We start from the raw sequence: 21,620 nt of genomic DNA, 5'->3' as shown, positions 1-21,620 counted from the left end.
CTCATTTTTGGTTTATGTACATAGCTCCATCTGATCTAACACAAGTTGAAGGCTCGAGTCCTGTTAGAGCCGCGCGTACGTACGTGACGGCAAAGACAGCAACTTGTCCGGCAAATGCGTGTTGTCACACATAACCCTTTCAAAAAAAATTGTGTGTGTGTAACGTCCTTTCAAGTCAGGGCGACAGCCGACAGGGAAGGAAGAAGACCCCGTTGGATGTACTGTACCCTGTGGTAGCTTTGGCGCGCGGCTAAACAAGAAATCGCACGGTTGCACACGGGCTCCCTACACGGATAAATTAAGCTCAGGAGATATCATCATGCACGTACTCTCTCGCTCGACAAGCAAACCGCAACCGAACAAAATTAAGCTAGCTAGAGTTGTTGCAATTTATCTCGCCTTCCTAGCTACCCGGTGAAAACGACCCGGATTAAACATTCATAAGCCCGAGCGTGTGGCGCGATGTGGCTGTGCTTTGGTCATATAAACATCCGGGTGAGCATTTCTGGAATCTTGATTTTCCTTCCAGGAGGCCTTGAGGGGAACAGGTAGCCGAGCAAGCGTCCGAAGGGTGGCAAAATATCAGCGGAAAGCCAACAAAACACAAACCTTGAGGTCATGTGGGGACACGCACCGGCGGGGCAGCTCGTGTTATACCTGTGGACCAACGGCGACGTGAGTGTGAGATCGTCACGCACAGTCGCTAGTCCGGGCACTGTGGCTTGTTAGCTGACGTGTCGGCCTCAAGCAAATTAAAGCCTGTAGCCGGACACCCGCAATAATTCCTCACCCTGAGCAAAAGGACAGGAGCCTGGAGCATTTATGCCGGAAAGGCAGCGAGATACGCAACGCGATACTCCTATCCTGCTGCTGCTGCGATCTTATGGATCGATGAGCTCATCGGGCAAAGCAAGGAGGCAGGCAGAGGCGCTGGCGGGGGGCAGGCAAGACCGCGAGAGAAACGCCTGGAGGCGAGCCGCAGCTAGCGCAGTTTGCAATGATATCCCCAGCTGCAGCGCACACACAGACATTACTGCGTCTCAACGCCTGCATCTGGGACGTGCTGCCGCTGCGCTTGTCCCTTGTCCACGGGGCAGTACGCCGCTCAGATGGCCCGGGAGACGCAGCAGCGGGGGCATTCAAGTCTCTGTTGTCTGGAGGACGGTCACATGATTTCGCATCGTACGCACGGGGATCAACGATTGCATGCATATCTGATGAATGAAAGGATGCTGCTACACAAAAGAACATGATGGTACTACCACCATTATCCTTCCCTCCCAATGTCTCGTTACACGCATTATAGGATGGGATACATACACGGGAAGGAGAAGTGGACTGCCTGATTGGACACAGGCTTTCTTGATGAAAGATATGGTGGCATAGAACTGAAATTCATTGAAAACGATTGCTCATTGAGCTCAGCTGCCTGCCTGGACAGACTACGACGACGGGACGATGCTCCCGCCCCGCTTGCTGCTCTCTAGCCTAGCTCCCTATGTTGTCGCTGCCGGCATCTGCCAGTATTGTCAGCCTCCGTGCCGACTTGATGAAATTGCTGAAATGACAAGGGGAAAATTAAAGCATGGCTTCGTCAGTTCAAGTAAGATCATTTAGAAATTATTTATTTACTACTAGTGGCACAAGTGTAAGACACATAAGGAATCAAGGATGCCCTCTCACCTGAAGGACTCGTCGCCGGCGTGCTTCACCTGGCCGGTGGCGCCGCGGTAGAGCACACGGCTCCTCAGCTCCGCACTCTCAATGCAGAACAGCTCGGACAAGCGACCATAGAGCTCCTCGAACGAGCTCATCGCCGAGAGATCGAGGTTCCGGCCGACTGTTTCCGACTCGATGAACACCTTGCATTGCCCGGGCTCCAACCCGAGCTCGGAAACACTGTTACCGTCTCCGAACCACCGGAGTCTCTCCGGCGACGCGTTCTGGATGACGCCAGAGCCCGAGCCCTCCGAGACATTCCCCGCTTTCTCGGTGTCACAGTTGAGGGAGCTATTCCCGCTGGCTGCCGGGGATGTCGCGCCGGCCGAATCGCTACGGCTCATCTGCTGCTCCGTCAGTATTGTCTGCCCGAACAGCACTAGGCCCGACGACGGCTTAGGCTTCTTGGCGCCGTCGTCGGGCAGAGTGCTTGAGACGCCATTTTTGCGCGCCGGCGAGCTGCCGATGGTGAGGTCAGTGCTGATTCTTGGTTGGACCAAGGCAGGAGTGAGATGATCGTGGCGGCGGAGCCCCGGGTTCAGTAGGCTCGACTGCAGGTGGGTAAGGTGGAGATCCGGTAGAGACGGACCGAATTGCGCATGCCTGGCTCCCTGTATGCCTGCAGGAGGAGCACTACCGTCCGGGAAAGGGAAGAAGGACGGATGGTAGCTCTGGGTGTGGTGGTAATGGTGGTGTCCGTGTGCCACTAGGTTCAGGGGAAACGATGGGTTCAGGAGCTGCCCCTCGAAGGGGAACTCCGGGTACGCCGGGATCCGGGGCTTCTTGCGCGGCGGCGAGAAGGAGCTGGCGAGGTGGATGGCCGGCATGCTCGACACGAGCTCCACCAGCCACGGGCTCACCCGTTTCACGTTCTGGAGCAGGTCCGGCTCGTCCCAGGTCACCTGCGTGCCAGCCAATTCAACAAGCGAAGTGAGTAAAACCAAGTACAAGCAGCAACTGTTTGATGATTTGTTCGTGATGCTAGTACCTGAAGTAGCCTCCAGGGCGACTGCGGCCAACGGATGGGGTCGGCAACCTGGACGCCGGCGACGGTGCCCATGAACCAGCTGATACGGGACGAGTCCTCGGTCTCGAACGCCATCTTGAACCGCATCCCGGGGCACCACTGGACGCGCATCGCGGCGCGGACCGCCGCGGCGCGCACGCAGAACTCGGGCGTGCTGGCGCGCGGGTAGTAAACGACCTCGAACGGCTGCCCGCTGCCGGCCAGCCTCGCCGCCTCGGCCACGTCCTCGGCGCGCACCTTGCCACGGCGGCCGCCCTTGCACGACGGGCTCACATTGCCTCCTCCTCGCATCGGGCCCATCGTGTACAGCTGCTGGTTCTCCCAACCGGGCAAGGAGCCCTCCTCGGCACCGCAGAAGCCGCGCTTGGCGCGCCGGATGCCGACGTGGAGGTCCCCGGCGTCGCCGCGGAGGAAGACGATGGAGTCGCCGGCCACGAGCTTCTTGTGGTTGACGAAGGCGCTCCAGCCCGTGGTGAGGAGGTGCCGCCGCGGGGTGCCCCGGTAGATGTGGCGGAACTTCCAGGACGCCCCGTGCACGTCCTTGGCCACGACGGTCTGCACGGGCGGGTCGGCGGAGTAGTCCAGCCGCGGGAAGATGGTCTCGGCGCAGTACCGCGGCACCGAGAACCCGCCACCGTTGTTGGCGTCCGACTGCGTCAGCGTCTTGGCGAAGGACGCCGGCTTCTCGTGCTCCTCGTCCTCGCCCGCAGCCGCCGCGCCATCGTCCTGGACGTCTTGGCGGAGCGGGACGAGGCGGATCCCGGCGAAGACCTCGTCCGTGTCCGGGTCGGCCATGTAGCGCACGGCGGCGACGCGGCAGGGCAGGAGCGCCGGGACGCGCGAGAGGCCGCCGACGCCGGGCCCGGCGGCGGCGAGGCCGAGCGCGTGCTCGGCGTGGCCCTGCGGGAAGTAGTACACGCTGGAGCCCACCGGCGGGACGGTGCACATGCCGCCCGCGCACGCCAGCCACAGCTGCCGGTCGACGCACCGCTCGGCGCCCCCGGGCGCCGGATCCGTCAGGTCCCCGAACGTGATCATCCCAGAGCAAGGTGGTGGTTGGTTTCCCCTGGAGTGGTGGTGGTGTGTACTGCTGGTTAACTGGCTGTGATGGGAATCGGAGGAGGAAGCGGAGGCGAGCAACGGCATGGACTTGCTGCTGGGGGCGCTTTTGGGGACTTATAAGTGCAGGGCCGGGAGACTGGTGGGTGGGGACTGGGACTGGATTAGGGAGACACAATAGTCCGTGGTGCGTGGCGGTTCGCCGTAGGAACAGGGGTGCGGGATCTCTGTGGTACGCGTGGACAAGTGTGGACTGTGAACCTCTCATAAAGAGTGGACTGTGAAGCTGAGCCGCTGAGTTCATCATGTCGAGGAAATGGTCGCTGCGGCTGGCTTTGGTCTGCGCAACCGACGGATCGCACCCAGAAGCCTTTCGTGGTCGCAACAAAACCTCATTGTTACATTTGGTGACATGGTAACGTCTTCCATGTACTATTAGTAGTTATCGATCCTAATTTATCGTATTTTCACTAGAGTATATATTTGTACAGTAAACTTCGCTTTATTAAAGTTTTTTGTGCTAACTGGTTGACGAGTGTGCGAAATCTAATAATTTTGCAACACATGGGCAAAAAAAGAAAAGAAATTGGCATCAATTAGAATATACGGCACCATCTCTATATTAATTTTGCAACACATGGACAAAAAAGAAATGTTGTGGAAGTGTAGGAGACGATGATGCCACCAAGTTAGAGCACTCACAAAGGCCAAATGATTTGCTTTCACATACTAGCATCACAACATTATCTATTTTATACTTAGTCCGTTTCAAAATGTTTGTCACATTGTGATTTCTGACTTTTGAACTCTGAGTCAACCTATCGTTCCTACTTAGTACACGCTGCATATGTAGTTATAGCCAAGTTTTCTCAAATTATCTATAAATTTGATCCCAATATTTGAGTCCCAAAACCTAATTAATCTGTGCATGTTTATCTTTCATAGGCAAATCATTTTAATTTTGGCATTCTATTGGGTGAGGTAGGGTGTAGAGGAGAGATTGGAGGAGCATTGAATGAATAGTAAAACTAATTGTATTATGAATGTAAGGGGAAGAACAAACAGCAATTTGTCACCCTTAACTTATTTGGACTGAAAAAGGATGCATGTACAAATAAGGAACAGAAGTAGTAGAGACCAAACCAGCGGAAATTTTCCTTCAAGCAATGTGCCAACGAATACTGGCCAAGCCACCTAAGCAGGTCGATGACTTAAACAAGTCAAGATAAAGACCTAATTAAAGGGGGAAACCCAAGCATACAAATGAGTGGGAGAGACTATATGATTGTGAATACCCTCTGTATGGGGTTGTAACTCATCTTCATCTACCTTGGATAAACTTAATGGGAGAGTCTAATCCTTTGAGTTCTAGTATTGACACCTTAGAAATTCAAGGCTAAGCCAAGAGCTCTTTCTGACTCTAGCATCGAAACTTGGGAAAATTAGATTGACCCGAAGTCGAGTGATGATATCTATAAATAGCCGATAGGAAACCCTCGGTGACTCTCCTGTCGCTCAACTAGAGGGATCGAAACTATTTCAACGGTGTCATTGCGCCAACTTGTCGAGTGTGCGACGACCATCTCTAACATGACCGGCGTACGAATCTCACTGACTCATGACTCATGACTCACTTGCAGTCAACCCATCAAGCATTGACGCCCTATACTTTCGGGTGTTACGCTTAAACCAACATATTGTAACGTATTTAACAATACATATTCTATTATATACTAAAATCACAATAATAGAGGGAACTCCATGTTAATCCACATCATTTGAATTATTTAGGCCATTAGATATCATAATTAATTGACAAGTTTTAATGAGAAGATTGGGCATCAATGAAACATCAAAGTGTTTCGAGACCCATATGGTCCCAATACGGCAAAGCACATATTGATCCACGTCGTAGAATTATTTTGTTAAATGGATCTATAACTCAAAAAAGCGAACTGCTAAATCTACGTAATGTGTTAGGGCATACTAAAAAGACATGACTAACATATACTCATAAGCCAACCTAGAGTTCGAAGATACTTAAGGTTGCATGTAGTTTACACGAACTGGGCCGATACCTTTTTTATCACAAAAACCTTCTCTCTTCACTAGCACATCACATTTGCATTTCTGCACACTTAAAAAAAAATACAATACAGTACATCTCTTAGAAAAATGATACAAGGTATAATATTATTTATTATTTTCTTCTACCCATATTAATTGTCGCTAATTTAGTATTCTCTCTGTCCCAAAATGAGTGACGTGGATTTTTAGTATAATTTTGTACTAAATCAACGATAACTAATATGGATTGGAGGAAGTACTCAGTATCATACAATCAGATGTGTTCCCGTTTTATTGATTTGTCTCGGATCAAGAAGGGACATAATCTGAAATGATGGACCATCGCTGACAGTCATAACAAAAGATTCACATCTCCAAACTTCTTTTTCGGTCATGCCCTTAGCACTAGATGCACATTATAAGGACTTAAATTTCTTTAATGTTGAGATCCAAAACAGATGTACACAAACTAATTAAAAACCCATATAATATAAGCAGCATTATTCCCTCGTGACCATCACACACATGAGGGATGCATCAACAGTCAAACACTGTTCCTCGAGTAAACATGGCATATATCCATCTGTCATCTGAAACGCCTCCATGTGGACTGGACTACTCGACACACAGAAGCCGTGCTACCAACCAAACCGAGAATATTTGAGATCAGCACAGTGGTACTACCATCTCAAGTTGATCTCATGCAAATCAACCGCGTATGAGCCGTTGGATCCTCCGCCAGCCGCGCGACGGGCCCACGGGCCCGGATCCCTTGGACAGCAAACAGACAACCGGGCCAGGCACTGTAGCCGTGCAGGCAGCAGCGGGGCGTCGACGTCGCTGACGCGGGGACGGGGGCCAGGTCAAGGGAGGCGTGCCGCGGCCTGCGCCTCGTCACGCGCGCTGGTGGGGGATTTGTCGCCGGCGATGCGTGCCGGCGGGCATCGGCGTCGCCTTCCGCTCCGCTGTCGCCGGACCCCGCCTAGCTCGTCCCCGCATGCGTGGGCCCGGACTCGATAATCGAAATGGTGGGCACATCTACTAGCAGTAGCACCCACAGCACGATCGACCCCATAGCTAGTGGAGTCCTCCGTAGTGGTGTTCACTGTTTCAGATCGGAATTCTTTCTCTCTTTTCTTCCGATGAGATGATCAGACAGAGTACGCAGTATAATGCAATTTGTTGGTAACCTGGATGATACCAACATGTAATACTCACTCCGTCTCATATTAAGTGACTCAAATTGTCCCAATATGGATGTATTTGTGTCTAAAAAACGTTTAGATGCATGTAATAAAAAGTCACTTAATATGGGAAGGAGGTAATATGAAACAGGTAATCTAGCTTGTTGGAGGGTTAAGCATAGTTAAATGAACTGGCCGAGCCACCTACGCTACGAAACCTCGTGTGAAAACGCATGGTGTTATATGTTTTTATACGAGATATTGTACGCCTGCGTATCTCGCTACTTGTTTAATACACGCCGGTCGCTTGTTTAAACGCTTCTGCTTAACAAGACATAATGATCGGACCGCTGAAACAGTCCGTCATGTGAAAGGGACGTGACTTCAGCGCCACACAATCGACACTCCCCCGTGTCCAAACTGCCTCATGTGGGCAAAAAAGAGAGAGAGAAAAAAGGAACAAAACCACTGTGGGGTCTGTGGCTGAAGGCGAAGTTTTGCCTCTGCTGTTAGTTGGCGCTTCGCTCTCCAGGTCCAAAGCCTCCGTCTATTTTCCTTTCTTTCTTTCTTTGGAACCATTCACACACATTAAAAAGCTGTTATATATACGCTTACGCTACTTGTTATACCGAAGAGAATGAATGGTGCAATAGTGCATACGAAAGGTCCCTAAACCGGAAGCAGGGAGCATCTGTCAGATACGGCACTTCGGCAAATCCGTGGATTTGGACGGGTGATTTTTTCTTTCTCTGGATTTATTTTGTTTTTCTGCTAGTGCAGGGTAGGGGCCGCAGACATATACAGAACACGGTTCAACCCGGTTTCCAATGCTGGGCTACGTTTGCCTGTCCCTGCTTGTCTGCCCGGCCCTGCACCCCTCCCAGTTGTAGTTTTGCGCCTACATACAGTATGCACTAGCTGCGTCAGTGCCTAGCCCCGGCCCGAAACAAGCAGAAACAGCTCGTTGGAAGCGCATGCACATGGCGATGCTGTTACACGTACAGTACTCCGTTGGTTATTATTGCCATCAGAGAAGGGGGATCAGATAAAAATAGGCCCGTAGTCAACCCATATATGCATGAAAGAATTGCCTGTGGACGAGCTTGAATACTTACAACGAAGAGAGCGGAGACGTACAGGAAGGAAGGAAGGAAGGAAGGAAGGGAGGAGAGTTTTTTGTAGGATCTCGACGGTGGGAGCAAGAGTCAGAGAGTGGAAGTCACCGTTATTCGCATGAACCACGGAGCGAAGACCGCTGCGTTGGGATCAAACCCGCCCCCCCCAAAAAAGAAAACGGTCTAGGCGTGGAGCAACCATGCATCCTCCCCGCCCGGCCTCGGCCCTCACCGATCAGGTTGGGTCACCAAGTTTGACTTACATGTACCAAGAAGGCCGGGGAGAGAAGAAGAAGAAAACACAGTGCGATCCAACGAGGGAATCAACATGACAACTACAGAGACGAACCCATTTCTCATATTATTACTCGTTTTTATATATCGCCGATGGACAGCGCGACTACAGAGGAGAGAGCGAGTGCATGGGCATATGCACGCATGCACTCGATCGGCGTCAACAACAACTCATAGGGCGCGTAGCTAGCCGTGTCAGGGCGGAAAACGGAAAGGGGTTTTTGAGGCGGATCATCGATCGTGTCTGCCTCGGAACAAAGATTCCCCGGGGCAGCAGCAGAGCATAGAAACGTGTATGCCTTCCTGCCCCACGTGACCGGCCGGCACCGGCACGACCGAGGACTCCCAGCCCAGCCCCAGCCAAGGCGCCGGCTCGCCGGTCGCGCCCCACATGCCCGTGCCGCCCCCTCCGCGCGCGCGGCGCCAGCTGCGGGATCCGAGCATCCGGCGATCCATACGGTGAGACCACGCGACGCGAACACGATAGTATTATGGAAGCTGCTTTGTTGACTTGCTGCCGCTTGTTTATTTATTAGTCTTCTCGCGTGGGATGGGATCGAGGAAGGGGTCGTTAAGATGCATAATAAAGCGAGGATTGATGCACATGCTGCTGGTTCTTGCATGGCGTGTGCTTCGGCACAAGTCAAAGCTGCGAGTTAAGCAAGGGGCCATGATGACAGCATGTGCTTTTTTTTTTATCGGGATCTTTATTTATATATCTAGTGTTATAGATGCATCTAACGCTAGCTGTCCGTGCACGAGTACATGGTGCTGGTACTGCTGCTGCTCTCTGCCTGTCTCTGTCTGTCCCGGACGGCATGGATGGAAAGCTATATCCTGCTGTTGGGAGCGTCATGTGTTTGAATTACGTGTGAAAGCCCTATATTTTGTGCTCCTATAGGTATTGTTAAGATAGAGTAGTATAACTAGCGGAGTGGATTGCACAAAATTTCCCCTCCTATTGGTATTGTTAAGAGTTCATACATAGAGTAGTATAACTAGTGGAGTGGATTGCACAAATTTCCCCTATTTTCAATCAAGGATGGACGTTTTCAAATAGGTTCGGTGATTTTTTAATTTTTTTTGAAAGTGGAGTTAGAGATGATACTACCATATCACGGAGTACATATTTTCATTATCTATGAGGTTTGATTGAAGTCCCAAGTCCACTATGGGTTAGCATCAAATTACTCAAAAAAAACTATGCGTTATCAACATGGCGTGCAGTCATGTGACTCATGTCTGTTACTGGTTGTACTCCCTCCGATCCTAAATTGTTGTCGAAATATTACATGTATCTAGACGCTTTTTAAAAATAGATACATTATTATTTAGACAAATTTGAGACAAAAATTTATGATCAGAGTGAGTAGTTATTTTCTATGTCCACCGGGTGACTGAAAAAGCCTTGGTCGCTTGGAACAATAGAGACGTTAGTACAGACAAATTTGGGCCTAGGCCAGACTAGCCCAGGATGGTCACATTAACTTCGCACACTGAGCTAGAGTCCACCCCGGTAAATTGCCGCATAGGAATATACCCAAGGCAGCCCGCACGCGGTTCAACGGGCCCGAAAAGAGCCCAGTAGCCACCTTACACGTCACGCGTCTGGAAAAAGAAGGGCCTCCGCGTGAAGGTGGAACTCGATCAAAGTACAAGTCCAAGGATGTTCTTCGCTAAAAAAAAAAACGTCCAAGGATGTTCTCAAAATAAAAAGTACAAGTCCAAGGTTCGGTTGGGGTGAGCTTATTGGCGGAGCTCGGGCATGGAGAGAGTTGCGGACGAAGTTCTACAGCCAATTTTTTTGTCAACTTTTAATTTGAAGCTTTTATTTTTCAAATTTTATTTGTTTTGCAGGTTATAATAAAATAAAACTCGCCTTCCCCCGGCATTGACTCCCCCAACGGTGGCCTCTCGGCAGGCATCTTCCCGGCGGAACTCATGATGTTCGGGAAGGCGCGATCACCGAGAGGAGAGATCCACGTGGCCGGATATCATGGCGTCGGGTTTGGATCCGCCGAATCCCGTCGATGATGGTGGCCTCTTAGCGGCCTCCCCTGTTGGCAACATGGGAGAGGTGGACGGCGGAAGCATGCAAATCGGTGGGAGAAGGAGGGCCGCGGTGGCAAAGCGACAAAGGGGGAAAGAGCGAGAGGGTGGGCGAAAGAATTTACCGCCCAAGCAGTTAGTCGCTAAAGAGGCGTCTAGCTAAGGTTCACGTCTCAAAAAAAAAAAGCTCCTTTTTGAACTAACCTGGTCCATCACCAACAAATTCAGCAGATGCAAACGAAGCCGACTAACGACGGCGAAGGTTTGTGCTGGCACTTCTCTTTGGCCACATTAGCTGATTCAGAAATTCTTTCTCTAATCCCCTTGATCCAAACAACCCCGCTTCCATATACTCGTAATTAATTTCGGTTTCGGCCACGTTGAGCCGTACGTCTGTCTAAAGAGAGTACCGTATGTAACTGACATGCCAAATTTATATACCCGCTGAACAGATACCAGAAGTACATTTCCTTTCCTGGCCTCTACAAAAGAGTAGGTGTACATGCCTGGTGCTAGAGCTGGGCGCGCTAGAATAAACAAGACAAGATATTCAGCAGCCGTTTGCCTTCTTGGTGTCGCCACTGTCCTTGGTTTCCAAGAGTGGCTCGGTCTCCTTCTCTGGCATCTGCAACAACATCAAGATGCACCGAGTTGGTGAGCCGTCGAACTCAAGCCCTCGAGCCGTAGTTAACCTTCGCTAAGGACACTAGTCATGTGATGGTTAATGAGATCAAACCTGTGATAACACCGGAAGGGCGTCGCCTGCTGACTTCCTCTTGCTCTCCATCACCGAGAAGCAGGAGTAGAGAGCCATCCCGAATATGGCGACGAGGATGCCCAATATGTTCCTCATGGTGAAGGGGTCGTGCAGCAGGGTGTAGCCGAATGACAGAACCAGGCATGTCTTCAGGTGCCCTAGTACCTGGTAAGTCACTGGCGACGTCGTGCCGATCACGAGGAACGTGCTGAAGTTCACTGACACCGCAATCAAACAAGACATAACGATGAACCCCTGCAAAAGTTAACGAAACAACATTCAGACTCAGCACCGTTTTGGAACACACACAAAAAATCCCGAAATGTATGGTTTTACAGTGCATACCACAACTGGAGCAGAGTATTTATGGGCGAAGACGCTACGGTTGGTAAGGAGTTGATCCACGAAGGGGCCAGTTGCAAACAAAATTGCCGCTTGGTAAGGTGCAGACTGGTACAGAAGCTGTGTTGAGGTGACTTTCAACTTCTTCTGTATCGTATTTGTGAGCTTCATTCGAATTAACAGGTCAAGGATACATTATGGCAAATTGGAAGTCGTACAAAATGATGTTTGGAAATTAGCCCTTTTCTTGTTCAGAGTTTCACATTATATGAAGTTATGAACAATGCATTTGGCTGTTAAAGTAACAAAATAGAGACAACGGGTAACTATATATACTGTTTGGAACTTTCTAATGAAATAGCATAATTGGTTTATGCTAGAAACTTATCGTTTTTGCAACATGATGAAGAGACATATTGTACAATTAGCACATATCATTGATGGGATCTTTCCCTTTTTGGAAAGAAAACAAGTAGCACATATCCTTTTTATTTTTCTTATTTCATTATTTATTCCACTTCTCTGTAAGTCTACTATTAATGCCCATGATGCATGTAAGGGTGCCAGCTTACCAAACCTAGATGATGAGCATATTATTTCAAATGTAGGATACAATTTGGCCAACGCACGTAGTGGCGATGGCGAGCCCAGAAAGAACAGACCCAAGGAGATTTAGCTTGAGATCAGTAACAGAAGCAATGGCAACTCCAAGCAGCAAGACCAGCAGAGAAAACTTGATGCTCTCACTGCACATTGGTAGTTCGACTGGCGTTAGCGTAGCAAGAAATAAAAGGAAACGGACTGGTTGCTGAAAAGAAAAACACTTAATGAGCCATAGAGGACCAAAAAAAACAAAACTAAGCATAGTTTCAGTTCATCTAGTTTTCATTTTCAAGGGACATTTCATCTAGTTCGGCTCTAATATTTTTCTTCGCATTTGGTTTGATGAATAAATGCTACACTGGATACACATAAATTTCAGTTGTAGTTGAATTTGAAATTTACATGTACGTGTTAGTATATGCTCTATGTAATATTCATCATTGTTATGGCCTAATCAAATTTCATTAATTACCTGAATCTTTTCTTCAGGAAGATTGTTTCCAACAGCACTGTGAAAGGTATGATTGCTAGCTTTGTCATCTGCAGAACATGAATTTGAGCATCTGCTGCATTTCATATATCGATGAAAGAAACATAACGACAAGATCACCAACCTGGTAGAATCCAATGGAGTTGAATCCCAAGCTAAGGTTGAGAAGTCCAATCGAGGTGCCATTCAGTAACCCGAATAGTATCACTGTGTGTCCATCGATCGCCTTGGGCTCAAAGAAGCGCATGCGCTGCGCCACATGAAGGGTGCAGAAGGTCACCATGAGATGCCAGCTTGTTAATGTTGTAGCTGCATTGATCACATCACAAGTGAAGAATTAATTAGTCTCCTTAAGCATCCAATGCCCACCATAACCATGATGCCAAATTGCCAATGGGGTTCTCTCAAGTCTCAACTCAAGCTTGTAAAGTAGACAGTACAGTAGAGAGCTGAATTACAAACCGAATGGGAAGCCAAGTGTGCTGATGAGGGCTTTGTTGCAGATGACAATGGCGACCGATGATGCCACGGAGAGCGTGAGAGACCCGATGACACCAAGCTGGAAACCGGCAGTCATCTTGGCCACCTGATGCGTCTGCTAGTCTGAAGCTGCATACGGTCAAGAAGCTCAGTTTTAAGGTATAATGCTACTGGGATTTTTTTTTCATTTTGCCACGACAAGACCACACATCGAAACGAGACAAAGTCAAGTGCTCATTGTTTAAGCGGGAACGACAGGACCGGCGGCCTAAGCAGAATCAGTCACCGTTTTATGGGATTAAATTTGGCCGACGTTGTATAGCTCCTGCTGCCAAGTGGCTGCCGCGACAGCCCACGAGATTCTGCTCGAGCGGCTGCCTTGTGATGCTTTCCGAAGTCATTTTGTCGTGCCACCACACCAGCCGAGAATATATTCATCTTGCAGCTACTGTTATGTGGGGAAACATTGACTTCAAGCCTCAAAGCTCAAACTGGCATGGCAAAGTCCAGACGAAACACCGGCAGGAACCAGGTCGCTTTACGCGTAGCGCGTCAGGAAAACCGGAGAAAGTGCCGTCCAGTTGAGGCCGGTGGAATCCCGCTGGACGTATGCCTTTGCCAGATTGGATCCAGCGAGAATTGTACGAGCTTGGGAATGTCTGTTTCGCCGAAAGAAAAACTAACTAAAGTCTATCATTAAAGCCTAGTCATTTCCTGAAATGCTACATATCACATGGTGTGGTGGTATCTAAGTACTACTGTATTCCCTGACCTAACGTAATTTAGGTCCCAATAATTCGATGGTTGACTCCGGTCCCAGGAAGTACAACAACCCAAAAGCCAAGAGGTAATTCCCACTTGCCATTGAATTCCTGGGTGATTGATCACTTGACACTTCACAAAGATGAACATCTATGAAGAACTGTCACTGAACTCATCACCAAAGCCACTGCATGCGCGCCTTTTTGATCCGCTGGCATCTTGGACGCGGCCAGATTGAATCAAACCAAGCAAACCCCGTAAATAGAACCGAGCAATGGGAAACTCAATTCAAGCAAGCATGCAGGAGTACATCACCTCCCCAAAGGAGAACCCATCTAACTGAATTAAGTATCTACAAATAGCATATAATTGAACATGGAGTATATATGTCTACGAATTCAAGAACAGGAGCAAGAAAAACCTGAGACAAAATATGACTTTAGAACCAGAGGTTGAGGAACTAGCACTCACTTTAAGCCCTTGATTGCAGTGCACAGGAGCGCGCCTCCCTCTGCTCTGCTCTTAGTCTCCTCCTTCTCCTGTGTGAGCGAGAAGAGAAGGAATGGTCGAGACTACGAATTGTAGGTGGTGGACTGGAGCCTTGGAGGATGAAGAAGGGTGGGCGAGGGGGGCGCATTCTTATGTTCAGGTATGATGTATCTGGTGTGTGCCGGGGGAGGAGGTGCTGGTGGCGTGTGTCGGTGTGTGTTTGGGCAGTTTGGTCCTCCTTACTTTGACACCGGTGTTCCTAGTTTGCTTCATGCTCGTGCTACCGTCAGAAAGGGTGGGGGGAGGAGGAAAAATATGTGCAGTCAGGTATAACAACTCGCCCTCATGAATGCTTCCCAGTGGACGAATCACCGAATGTTCTCCCGAGTCAATGCCGCTGAAAAGAATACTACCAGGCTTGCAGTGTGTTTTCGTTTTCCAAGTTTCCAAAAAAATCTGCGCAGATGTGTCAAGAATATATACCAAGATTGGAGATCTCGGTGCACGCAATTTTAGACTAAATAATGCAAAAACTAGTTAGGGATAGGCCAACAATGCCAAAATATGACGCCGCCTGATTGCTCGGGTGGAACATTCTGCTACGATCCAAATTTGATCCTGTTTTTTTTGCTCCATTTGCAACGACGGTGGCAGAGAATAGTCCAACGATATGCCTCTTTGCTCGTCTAGATGAAGTGATCGACCGCAATTAACTCTGAGGGGTCCTATGATTACATAAACGTGAGTACAGACTGATTGATTGCAAGGTAGTAGTATTTCAAGTTGTATGCCTCAGACTGCTTCGTGGACCGCACGTATCTCATTGGCCTAGTCTCCCATCGCAACAACCGCTATTTATTTTTCTTCAGTACTAATCACGCTTAACAACTAGTCTTGCTTTAGCACAACATCGAGATCGTACTGTTTTTGAGTACTTACTTAAGTAAAGGGCCATGTGAAGAAGATGTTTCATCTTCAGTACTCACCGATGTGACATAAACCTTGCTTAACTAATTAAGGGGTATGGCCTGGCAGCGTATGGGTAATCATCTCTCATGTGAAAAATTGAAAAAAATAAAATAATGTTTTATTAGTTGACACACCACCAGGGATGGCATGATAGGCCGAGGAGGTCCGAATTCTATTCTTTAGTTCTCCCTTTTGATAGTAGGTGAGGTGGAAATCATAGTGGCGGTGTAATCATTTTTTCTTTCGTCCTTGTTTCAACAGAAAAAAATGCCACGAGGATTTGTTAGATTAAAAAAGCGCGATCAAGGCTAAAGCTATTGCAAAGCAGAAATAAGTTTTCGCCATGAGGGTGCGTGCACCTAGTATGTATCATCTTGGTATGATAGACGACCGTGGAGAAGAAATAAAAAATAATTGAGAAACATCACCATGAGTACAACACATTCTGAAGTTTAGAGTCACGGAATTTGGAGACTGACAGATTAACTAGTACGAGCCACATTATATCAATAAGTACTCCAAAAAGTATTGCGTGTGTGTTCGGTTCATTACCAAATCCTGTTTTACCAACATTATCAATAAGTACTCCAAAAAGTATTGTGTGTGTGTTCGGTTCATTACCAAATCATGTTTCACCAACATTTTGGACGCGACAAAAATTTGGCTCTTCTTTTGATGGTTGCCAAAATTTTGGCAGACAAATACTCCATAAACAACTCTATTTTATCGTTTTGCCAACACTAGCCGAATCGTGGATAACCAAAACTTTATCCAAAATATTACCTAGCCGAATTTTTGGTGAGGTAGAATTGGGTTCAAACCAAACATATCCTATATGACGACTCATCAAGAAATGACATGTCAGCTCCCGCAACGTTTGAACAAAAGATATATTTTTCAGTGTTTGTGATAACAGCTTCCATGGATGTCATTCCCATCTTGTGGAGCCTCTGTGTCTCTTCTACCTTAGTGCCCGATCGAAACTCATAATCGGAAGGCGGCTGCATCTTTGACGTCATTCCATCCTTGAAGATGCCGTCTTAGAGCCCTTGACCAATGGTGGAGGCTGGCTTGAGGTTGGCTAGTTGCCGCGACATCGGGTAGCAGTTGTCACGGTGCTATTATGTTTTTCCCTCGTGGAGGCTAGGTTGTTTGCTTAATGACAGGTTTTTTTTTTTCAAATAAACGAGCATTCACAAGGTACTCCCTCTGATCCTCCAATTTATAATAAATTTCCGAACACTTATTATGGATCAGAGGAGTATTTGATAAAAAATATATACATTGAACCAATTCTCTTATACATAAGGAATAGCAGTCAAATCCTGCATACAAAATGCACCAACCGGGGGGGAATAGCCGGGATGCTGCATTTGGAAAGCAGATGCTTCGACCTAACAAAGGTACTCCACACCCACTAAACTAGATTAAGTTAAGGCACGTAGGGAACATGCGAACTTTCACTAATAATCCAATAATTGACACGCAAGGGGGAAAACAAAGGAAATTGTGTCACTCGGTGCACAAGGTTGAGAGGGGGGGGGGGGGGGGGGGTAGGTGGTCGTAGGCTTGCATGGCATTGCTAGGTAGGCTTTCTGGGAACTCAAGCAAAGGTAACGGCCCAACAGCACAGCTATGCCCTACAGCAACCGGCATTATTTCGACCGTTTGGTGAGACTTCACGCTCGCCTATTGTATACCTCTGACTTTTAACTCGAGCATGAACCAAATCATCAGGCTCTAAACTCACGAGTTGCACCGACAAGAAACGAGATCTCACAAGAAACTGACGCGGGTTCACCCTATCAATCCGGTAAACCGGTACCATGGTACGCTCATCCTGTTTGGATGGGCCATAGCCTTGTGCTGTTTGGGTCATAGCCTTTCCACGGGCCGCGGCCTGCAGACTTTGAATGGGCCATACATAAACATAATCCATAGGGGTGCAGACTTCAGAGCGTCCTCTGGCGGCGGCGGCGGCGGAGTGAAGGCCCGGCCTTTCGATCCGTAATGCATATCGTTCGGGTCATCGAGGCGGTGTGATTGTGAAGGCCCGGCCTTTCCACTTCCAGTCGGCGGACCGGCGGATGTTCTTTGCGCTGCCATGACCGGCGGCGAGGCCACCGATCGATAGGCGGACCGTTGGCCGGCCGGACGCAAGATCAGGGACGGCCGAGTACATCAGGGTTGACAACGGGAGGCCCGACGCCGAATTTATGGAGTTACGAGGTATTCCTAACAGAGTCATCTATAGTACCGCTTACAGATCTACTCCAGATCTGTGTACAAAGTAGTACACAGATATACCAGGATAAAGCACCTTCTACCAAAGTTCCATAGATAGCATATACGACTACCAAATTTTACATGAACGATCAAGCCGAATACTGTATATCAAGAACGAGCACCTTCTACCAAAGTTACAGCAACCTAAAGATTAAGACAATAGTCAGACATACTGTTGGCGCGTCCATGCCAATGTCCGACCTATATTACTAGTGTCACAATGATATTACAAATTGACCTGCTTCCCGTAGTGAGTGCCTACATCCACACCGTGTTTCCCAATTGCGCTTCCATGATCACCTTCCCCTCCTTTGCCACGGGGATCTCACAGTTCTGGGAGTAGCTCAGCTGTTCCATCTCCCATTTCATCTGCGGCACCACTTTCTCGTGCCGAGGCGAGTACTCCTGCAAACAAGAAAGATATATGTCCAATCGTTAAAAAAAATTCTGTCAGCATTGTGGTTTATCATTGTTTCAATTTGCGGCTGCGTGCGATGCAGAGGATGGGGTGCGGTGTGCCCTCCTTTTCGGAAAAAGTTCATTGTTTCAGTTAATAGGTACAAGTTGTCATTGTGCGCTAGCTAGGGATTGCTTTAGTGCTAGTACAATGGAATCTGAATTTGCACTTTAGGTGTTATCGCAGTAATGAAGACCTTGACACTGAATGGACCAAGAACAGCATGCTCATGATTGTGAAATCATACTTTTTTGCAGTTTATTTGGTTGTACTTTCAGCCTGACAGCTGAGTTTGCAACATCTGTGAAACGCTCCAGTGTTTTAAGTTTTAACACCAGATCTGATTATGATTGGTTGACAAGGCAAGCAGGTAACCTTTGCTTATAAGCAAAGCTTAACTATAGTACAGAAGAAACAATGTTTAGATTTTTTTCTCTCCTGAAAGTTTGGTCATTTGAAGCTTTTGTGCATGTGGATTCTTTACCAGTTTTTACACAAGTGGACATAAGAAATGGTGAGGTTAGCACAAAATACCTCCAGCTTTTCAATCAGTTCCTTAGGTGTTGGAGCCAAGACAATGATATGCTGGGCTGTAGGCTTGATGAACCCTTCCTCCACAGCTTTCTCGATGAAAGCCAACAACGGGTTGTAGTAGCCGTCGACATTTAGCAGTCCAACCTGCAACATTTCAACCGCAATATTTCAGACTTTACAACACCTGTTATACAGTTTTTTTGTTTGCTGCAATAGTTCTTGAATTACTGGTGAAGAAGTGAAGTTAAGGTTTGGTACCGGTTTGTTGTGGATGCCAAGCTGAGCCCATGCAATCACTTCTAGTAACTCTTCAAGAGTTCCATACCCCCCTGCAAGACTTTGTTTAGCACTTTGGGTATATCGTGAAGATTTTACTGAAAAAATTGGGCATCCTTACATAAAAATTTCGGGCTGAATTTATGTTTTCAAGATGATATAAACTCCGATTTTTAGTATCCCAAGGTTTATACTTGATATCAGGTACTGTTTTGTTGTTGAAAGAAAGCTCTGTTCAAAATTTCATGATCTAATTAATTTCAGTTTCTCATATAGTCACAGTGCAGAACAGATGTCTCAGAGGCTCAAAGCAGATAGCCTAGTCAAGTAGTCAGAGTCAGACGATACAACCTGAACTTTAACCTTTTCCACTCAACTCACGCTTGCACTACCAGTAGTGAATCATAACAAAAGTGAAGAGAAAGTGACAACCAAAGTTTACCAGTTACAAGTACTACTATCTTCACTGATTGATTGCTCTACTTACTCAGGTGATACACACACACATTCACTCACTCACCAGGCAATGCTATAAAGGCATCGGACTGCCTGGCCATCTCAGCCTTCCTCTGGTGCATATCAGCCACTGCTTTCACCTCTCCCACCGTTTCACCCGATATCTGCATGCAGGTTACATACGCCATCGATCACACGCACAAGCAAACACGCATGATAAAATTACCAGAGGAACCTGCAGCTTTCTGCTTAACCAAAAGAAGGACCAACTTTCGACGGATGGAGAAAGAAGAACGGGAGCGTGTGTGTGTGTCGACTGTTCTACGGCGCCAGTATTGTTTTGAATCATCAGAGACAACAAGTTCAGGAGAGGCAATGATGGTGCTGGCGTGGGGGGACAAGAGAAGAAGATGTGATGGGCATTCCCTTTGTTTAATCTGGCCAGCATCTGCTTGAGAGATGGCGGTCAAGATCAGTGAGATTTCATCTATCATGGGGGGAACAAGATTTCAGTGGGCATTTCTCCTGATCTTTCATCATAAGTTTGCTTTCTTCTTTCCCACTAGCAAGAAAGACGAAAGGAGCAAGATCTATGGACAGTATCAATTTGTTATACCTTTACAGCTCTGTTGTGCAAATACTAATATACTATATCTGATGATAAACATGCTGAGTAGCCTGTGCACTTCAGCATTACGATAGATTGATTCCCATCAGCACAATATTTAGGTCATGCAAAGATTTATTGCCTTACTAGTACAGTAGGAGTAGTATTATTTTTTGTGTTACTCCTTCTCTGCACTATGAACACTACAGCATTCACCAGTGAAGATCGAATTTATAATGCTACTTTCAAGGAAACCATAGCATGACAATAAACTAAGTAGGGTAGAAAGAACATGAGTACCTCTCTAGGCATGAGGGTCTTGGGAATTACCCTGCATAGGGGACAACAAAATGACAAAATAAATAATTTAATTAGCACATGAGGAAGACACCAATACATCACTTTTTGGAATGATATTCTTTCAACCTACTGCTCTCAAGTTAGCAGTATTAGTCTTGAACTCTCCATAGCAGAAACTAGTTTGTTACATACCCAATAACATGCCTTCCTCCATTGTACACTGCTTGAGAAACCAGGCCCATCAACCCTACACTCCCTCCTCCATACACCAGATCAATCTTTCTTGACACCTAAAGAGATCGATCATATCAACGGTAAAAAGTGCTCCGAAGTCCACATAGAGATAAAAATTAGAAACTTAACACGTTTGTAATGGTAGATTGTCACTTTGTGCATCTAAACCGGCATAGTATTAAATACTGTAGTAACGATGAGCAACAGAGATTGGCTAACATTCAAGCAAATGCATGCTGGACTGCTTTGTTTCTGTCTGAAATTTGAAGCTGAATGTTTTTGTGAGAACAGTAACATAAGCCAAGCTCGGATGCATGGGAATATGGCATGCATCCGTGAAGATAACACTTACACTGTGAAGCCTCTTAAATCACATGGAATTCACATAACTTGAAAAGCTTCAGCATGTTGCTTTTCATGATCGAAACAACAGAGTATTCCCAACGATAAATGGAAGGAGTATATGACTAAATGAGCAGAACATCTACCACTTAACTAACAAAACGAAAGCTACAAGATCACAAGCTCCGAGGAAGAGAAACGAAACCTACCAGCTCTTTTCCAAGCTCAATGGCAGCATCCTGGTAGCTCTTCTTCTTGCCATGGCTGCTCCCACAGAACACACATATCCTCCTGAACCGCGATGGCACCACCACCTCCGGTGCCTTCTCATCGATCTTGATCTCCATTGCTGCTAGTAGCAGCCTGCTAGTACTCTCTTCTCTTCAGGTTCTATAGGGTTTTCCTTCTTATTTTATCTCACTGCTGAGATAACCCACTACAACAAGACTTAGCCTGCCTGGCCGTATATACTCGAGTGCAGACCACCACTAGCGAAGTGGAGATTATATGTGTCTCTGATTTGACTTGAATTCTCCCCCACCCCTTGAAACTAGTCCTGTTTAGGCGTATTATCTTAAGGAACATCAGGCATGCTCTGAACAGATTAAACTAGGTGCAGTCTCCTAGGTCTCCAATTGAACAGATTAAACTAGATGCATAAACCCCAGCCTATGCATCCAAACCCTATGAATAAGACCGAAACAATTGAAAAGAAACACCAC

General features: G+C 47.4%; 3 protein-coding genes and 1 long non-coding RNA gene across 4 annotated transcripts; 1 reads left to right on the top strand and 3 right to left on the bottom strand.

Moving 5' to 3' along the window:
- Positions 1-1,191: 1,191 nt before the first annotated feature.
- LOC100842577 (auxin response factor 8) lies at positions 1,192-3,967 on the bottom strand. The gene is made up of 3 exons (XM_003575359.4): positions 2,708-3,967; positions 1,684-2,621; positions 1,192-1,558 (listed from the first exon to the last, which is right to left on the bottom strand). The coding sequence occupies exons 1-3, from the start codon at positions 3,890-3,892 to the stop codon at positions 1,489-1,491; spliced, it is 2,193 nt and encodes a 730-aa protein (XP_003575407.2). The 5' UTR covers positions 3,893-3,967; the 3' UTR covers positions 1,192-1,488.
- Positions 3,968-10,838: 6,871 nt separating this feature from the next.
- Positions 10,839-14,696, bottom strand: LOC100842265 (UDP-xylose transporter 1). Its single transcript, XM_003575358.4, has 8 exons — positions 14,420-14,696; positions 13,169-13,315; positions 12,831-13,015; positions 12,689-12,756; positions 12,227-12,359; positions 11,617-11,778; positions 11,251-11,526; positions 10,839-11,139 (listed from the first exon to the last, which is right to left on the bottom strand). The coding sequence occupies exons 2-8, from the start codon at positions 13,281-13,283 to the stop codon at positions 11,065-11,067; spliced, it is 1,014 nt and encodes a 337-aa protein (XP_003575406.1). The 5' UTR covers positions 13,284-13,315; positions 14,420-14,696; the 3' UTR covers positions 10,839-11,064.
- Positions 14,697-17,381: 2,685 nt separating this feature from the next.
- LOC104583809 lies at positions 17,382-20,171 on the top strand. The gene is made up of 2 exons (XR_731825.3): positions 17,382-17,635; positions 19,451-20,171. It is a non-coding gene; the product is annotated as an uncharacterized LOC104583809 (long non-coding RNA).
- Positions 17,719-21,396, bottom strand: LOC100841756 (probable cytokinin riboside 5'-monophosphate phosphoribohydrolase LOGL2). Its single transcript, XM_003575357.4, has 7 exons — positions 21,108-21,396; positions 20,515-20,612; positions 20,323-20,353; positions 19,480-19,579; positions 18,942-19,012; positions 18,684-18,827; positions 17,719-18,097 (listed from the first exon to the last, which is right to left on the bottom strand). The coding sequence occupies exons 1-7, from the start codon at positions 21,243-21,245 to the stop codon at positions 17,951-17,953; spliced, it is 729 nt and encodes a 242-aa protein (XP_003575405.1). The 5' UTR covers positions 21,246-21,396; the 3' UTR covers positions 17,719-17,950.
- Between the last annotated feature and the right edge of the window lie 224 nt (positions 21,397-21,620).

Source organism: Brachypodium distachyon, chromosome 3 (genome assembly GCF_000005505.3).
Source record: "Brachypodium distachyon strain Bd21 chromosome 3, Brachypodium_distachyon_v3.0, whole genome shotgun sequence".
NCBI lineage: Eukaryota > Viridiplantae > Streptophyta > Magnoliopsida > Poales > Poaceae > Brachypodium > Brachypodium distachyon.
This window is presented reverse-complemented; position numbering and strand designations above follow the sequence as displayed.

Bases quoted from the DNA above. Each gene is read 5' to 3' on its own strand.
- LOC100842577 (XM_003575359.4), bottom strand. From the start codon at position 3,892: ATGCCGTTGCTCGCCTCCGCTTCCTCCTCCGATTCCCATCACAGCCAG. The intron at 2,622-2,707 runs GTACTAGCATCA...GCTGGCACGCAG, and splicing joins CGCCCTGGAGGCTACTTCAG to GTGACCTGGGACGAGCCGGA. The intron at 1,559-1,683 runs GTGAGAGGGCAT...TTGTCATTTCAG, and splicing joins GCCGGCGACGAGTCCTTCAG to CAATTTCATCAAGTCGGCAC.
- LOC100842265 (XM_003575358.4), bottom strand. From the start codon at position 13,283: ATGACTGCCGGTTTCCAGCTTGGTGTCATCGGGTCTCTCACGCTCTCC. The intron at 12,360-12,688 runs GTAATTAATGAA...ACCAATGTGCAG, and splicing joins TTCCTGAAGAAAAGATTCAG to TGAGAGCATCAAGTTTTCTC. The intron at 11,527-11,616 runs GTATGCACTGTA...TAACTTTTGCAG, and splicing joins AATACTCTGCTCCAGTTGTG to GGGTTCATCGTTATGTCTTG.
- LOC100841756 (XM_003575357.4), bottom strand. From the start codon at position 21,245: ATGGAGATCAAGATCGATGAGAAGGCACCGGAGGTGGTGGTGCCATCG. The intron at 20,354-20,514 runs GTATGTAACAAA...TCCCCTATGCAG, and splicing joins GGAGGAAGGCATGTTATTGG to GGTAATTCCCAAGACCCTCA. The intron at 18,098-18,683 runs GTATTTTGTGCT...TCTTGTTTGCAG, and splicing joins AACTGATTGAAAAGCTGGAG to GAGTACTCGCCTCGGCACGA.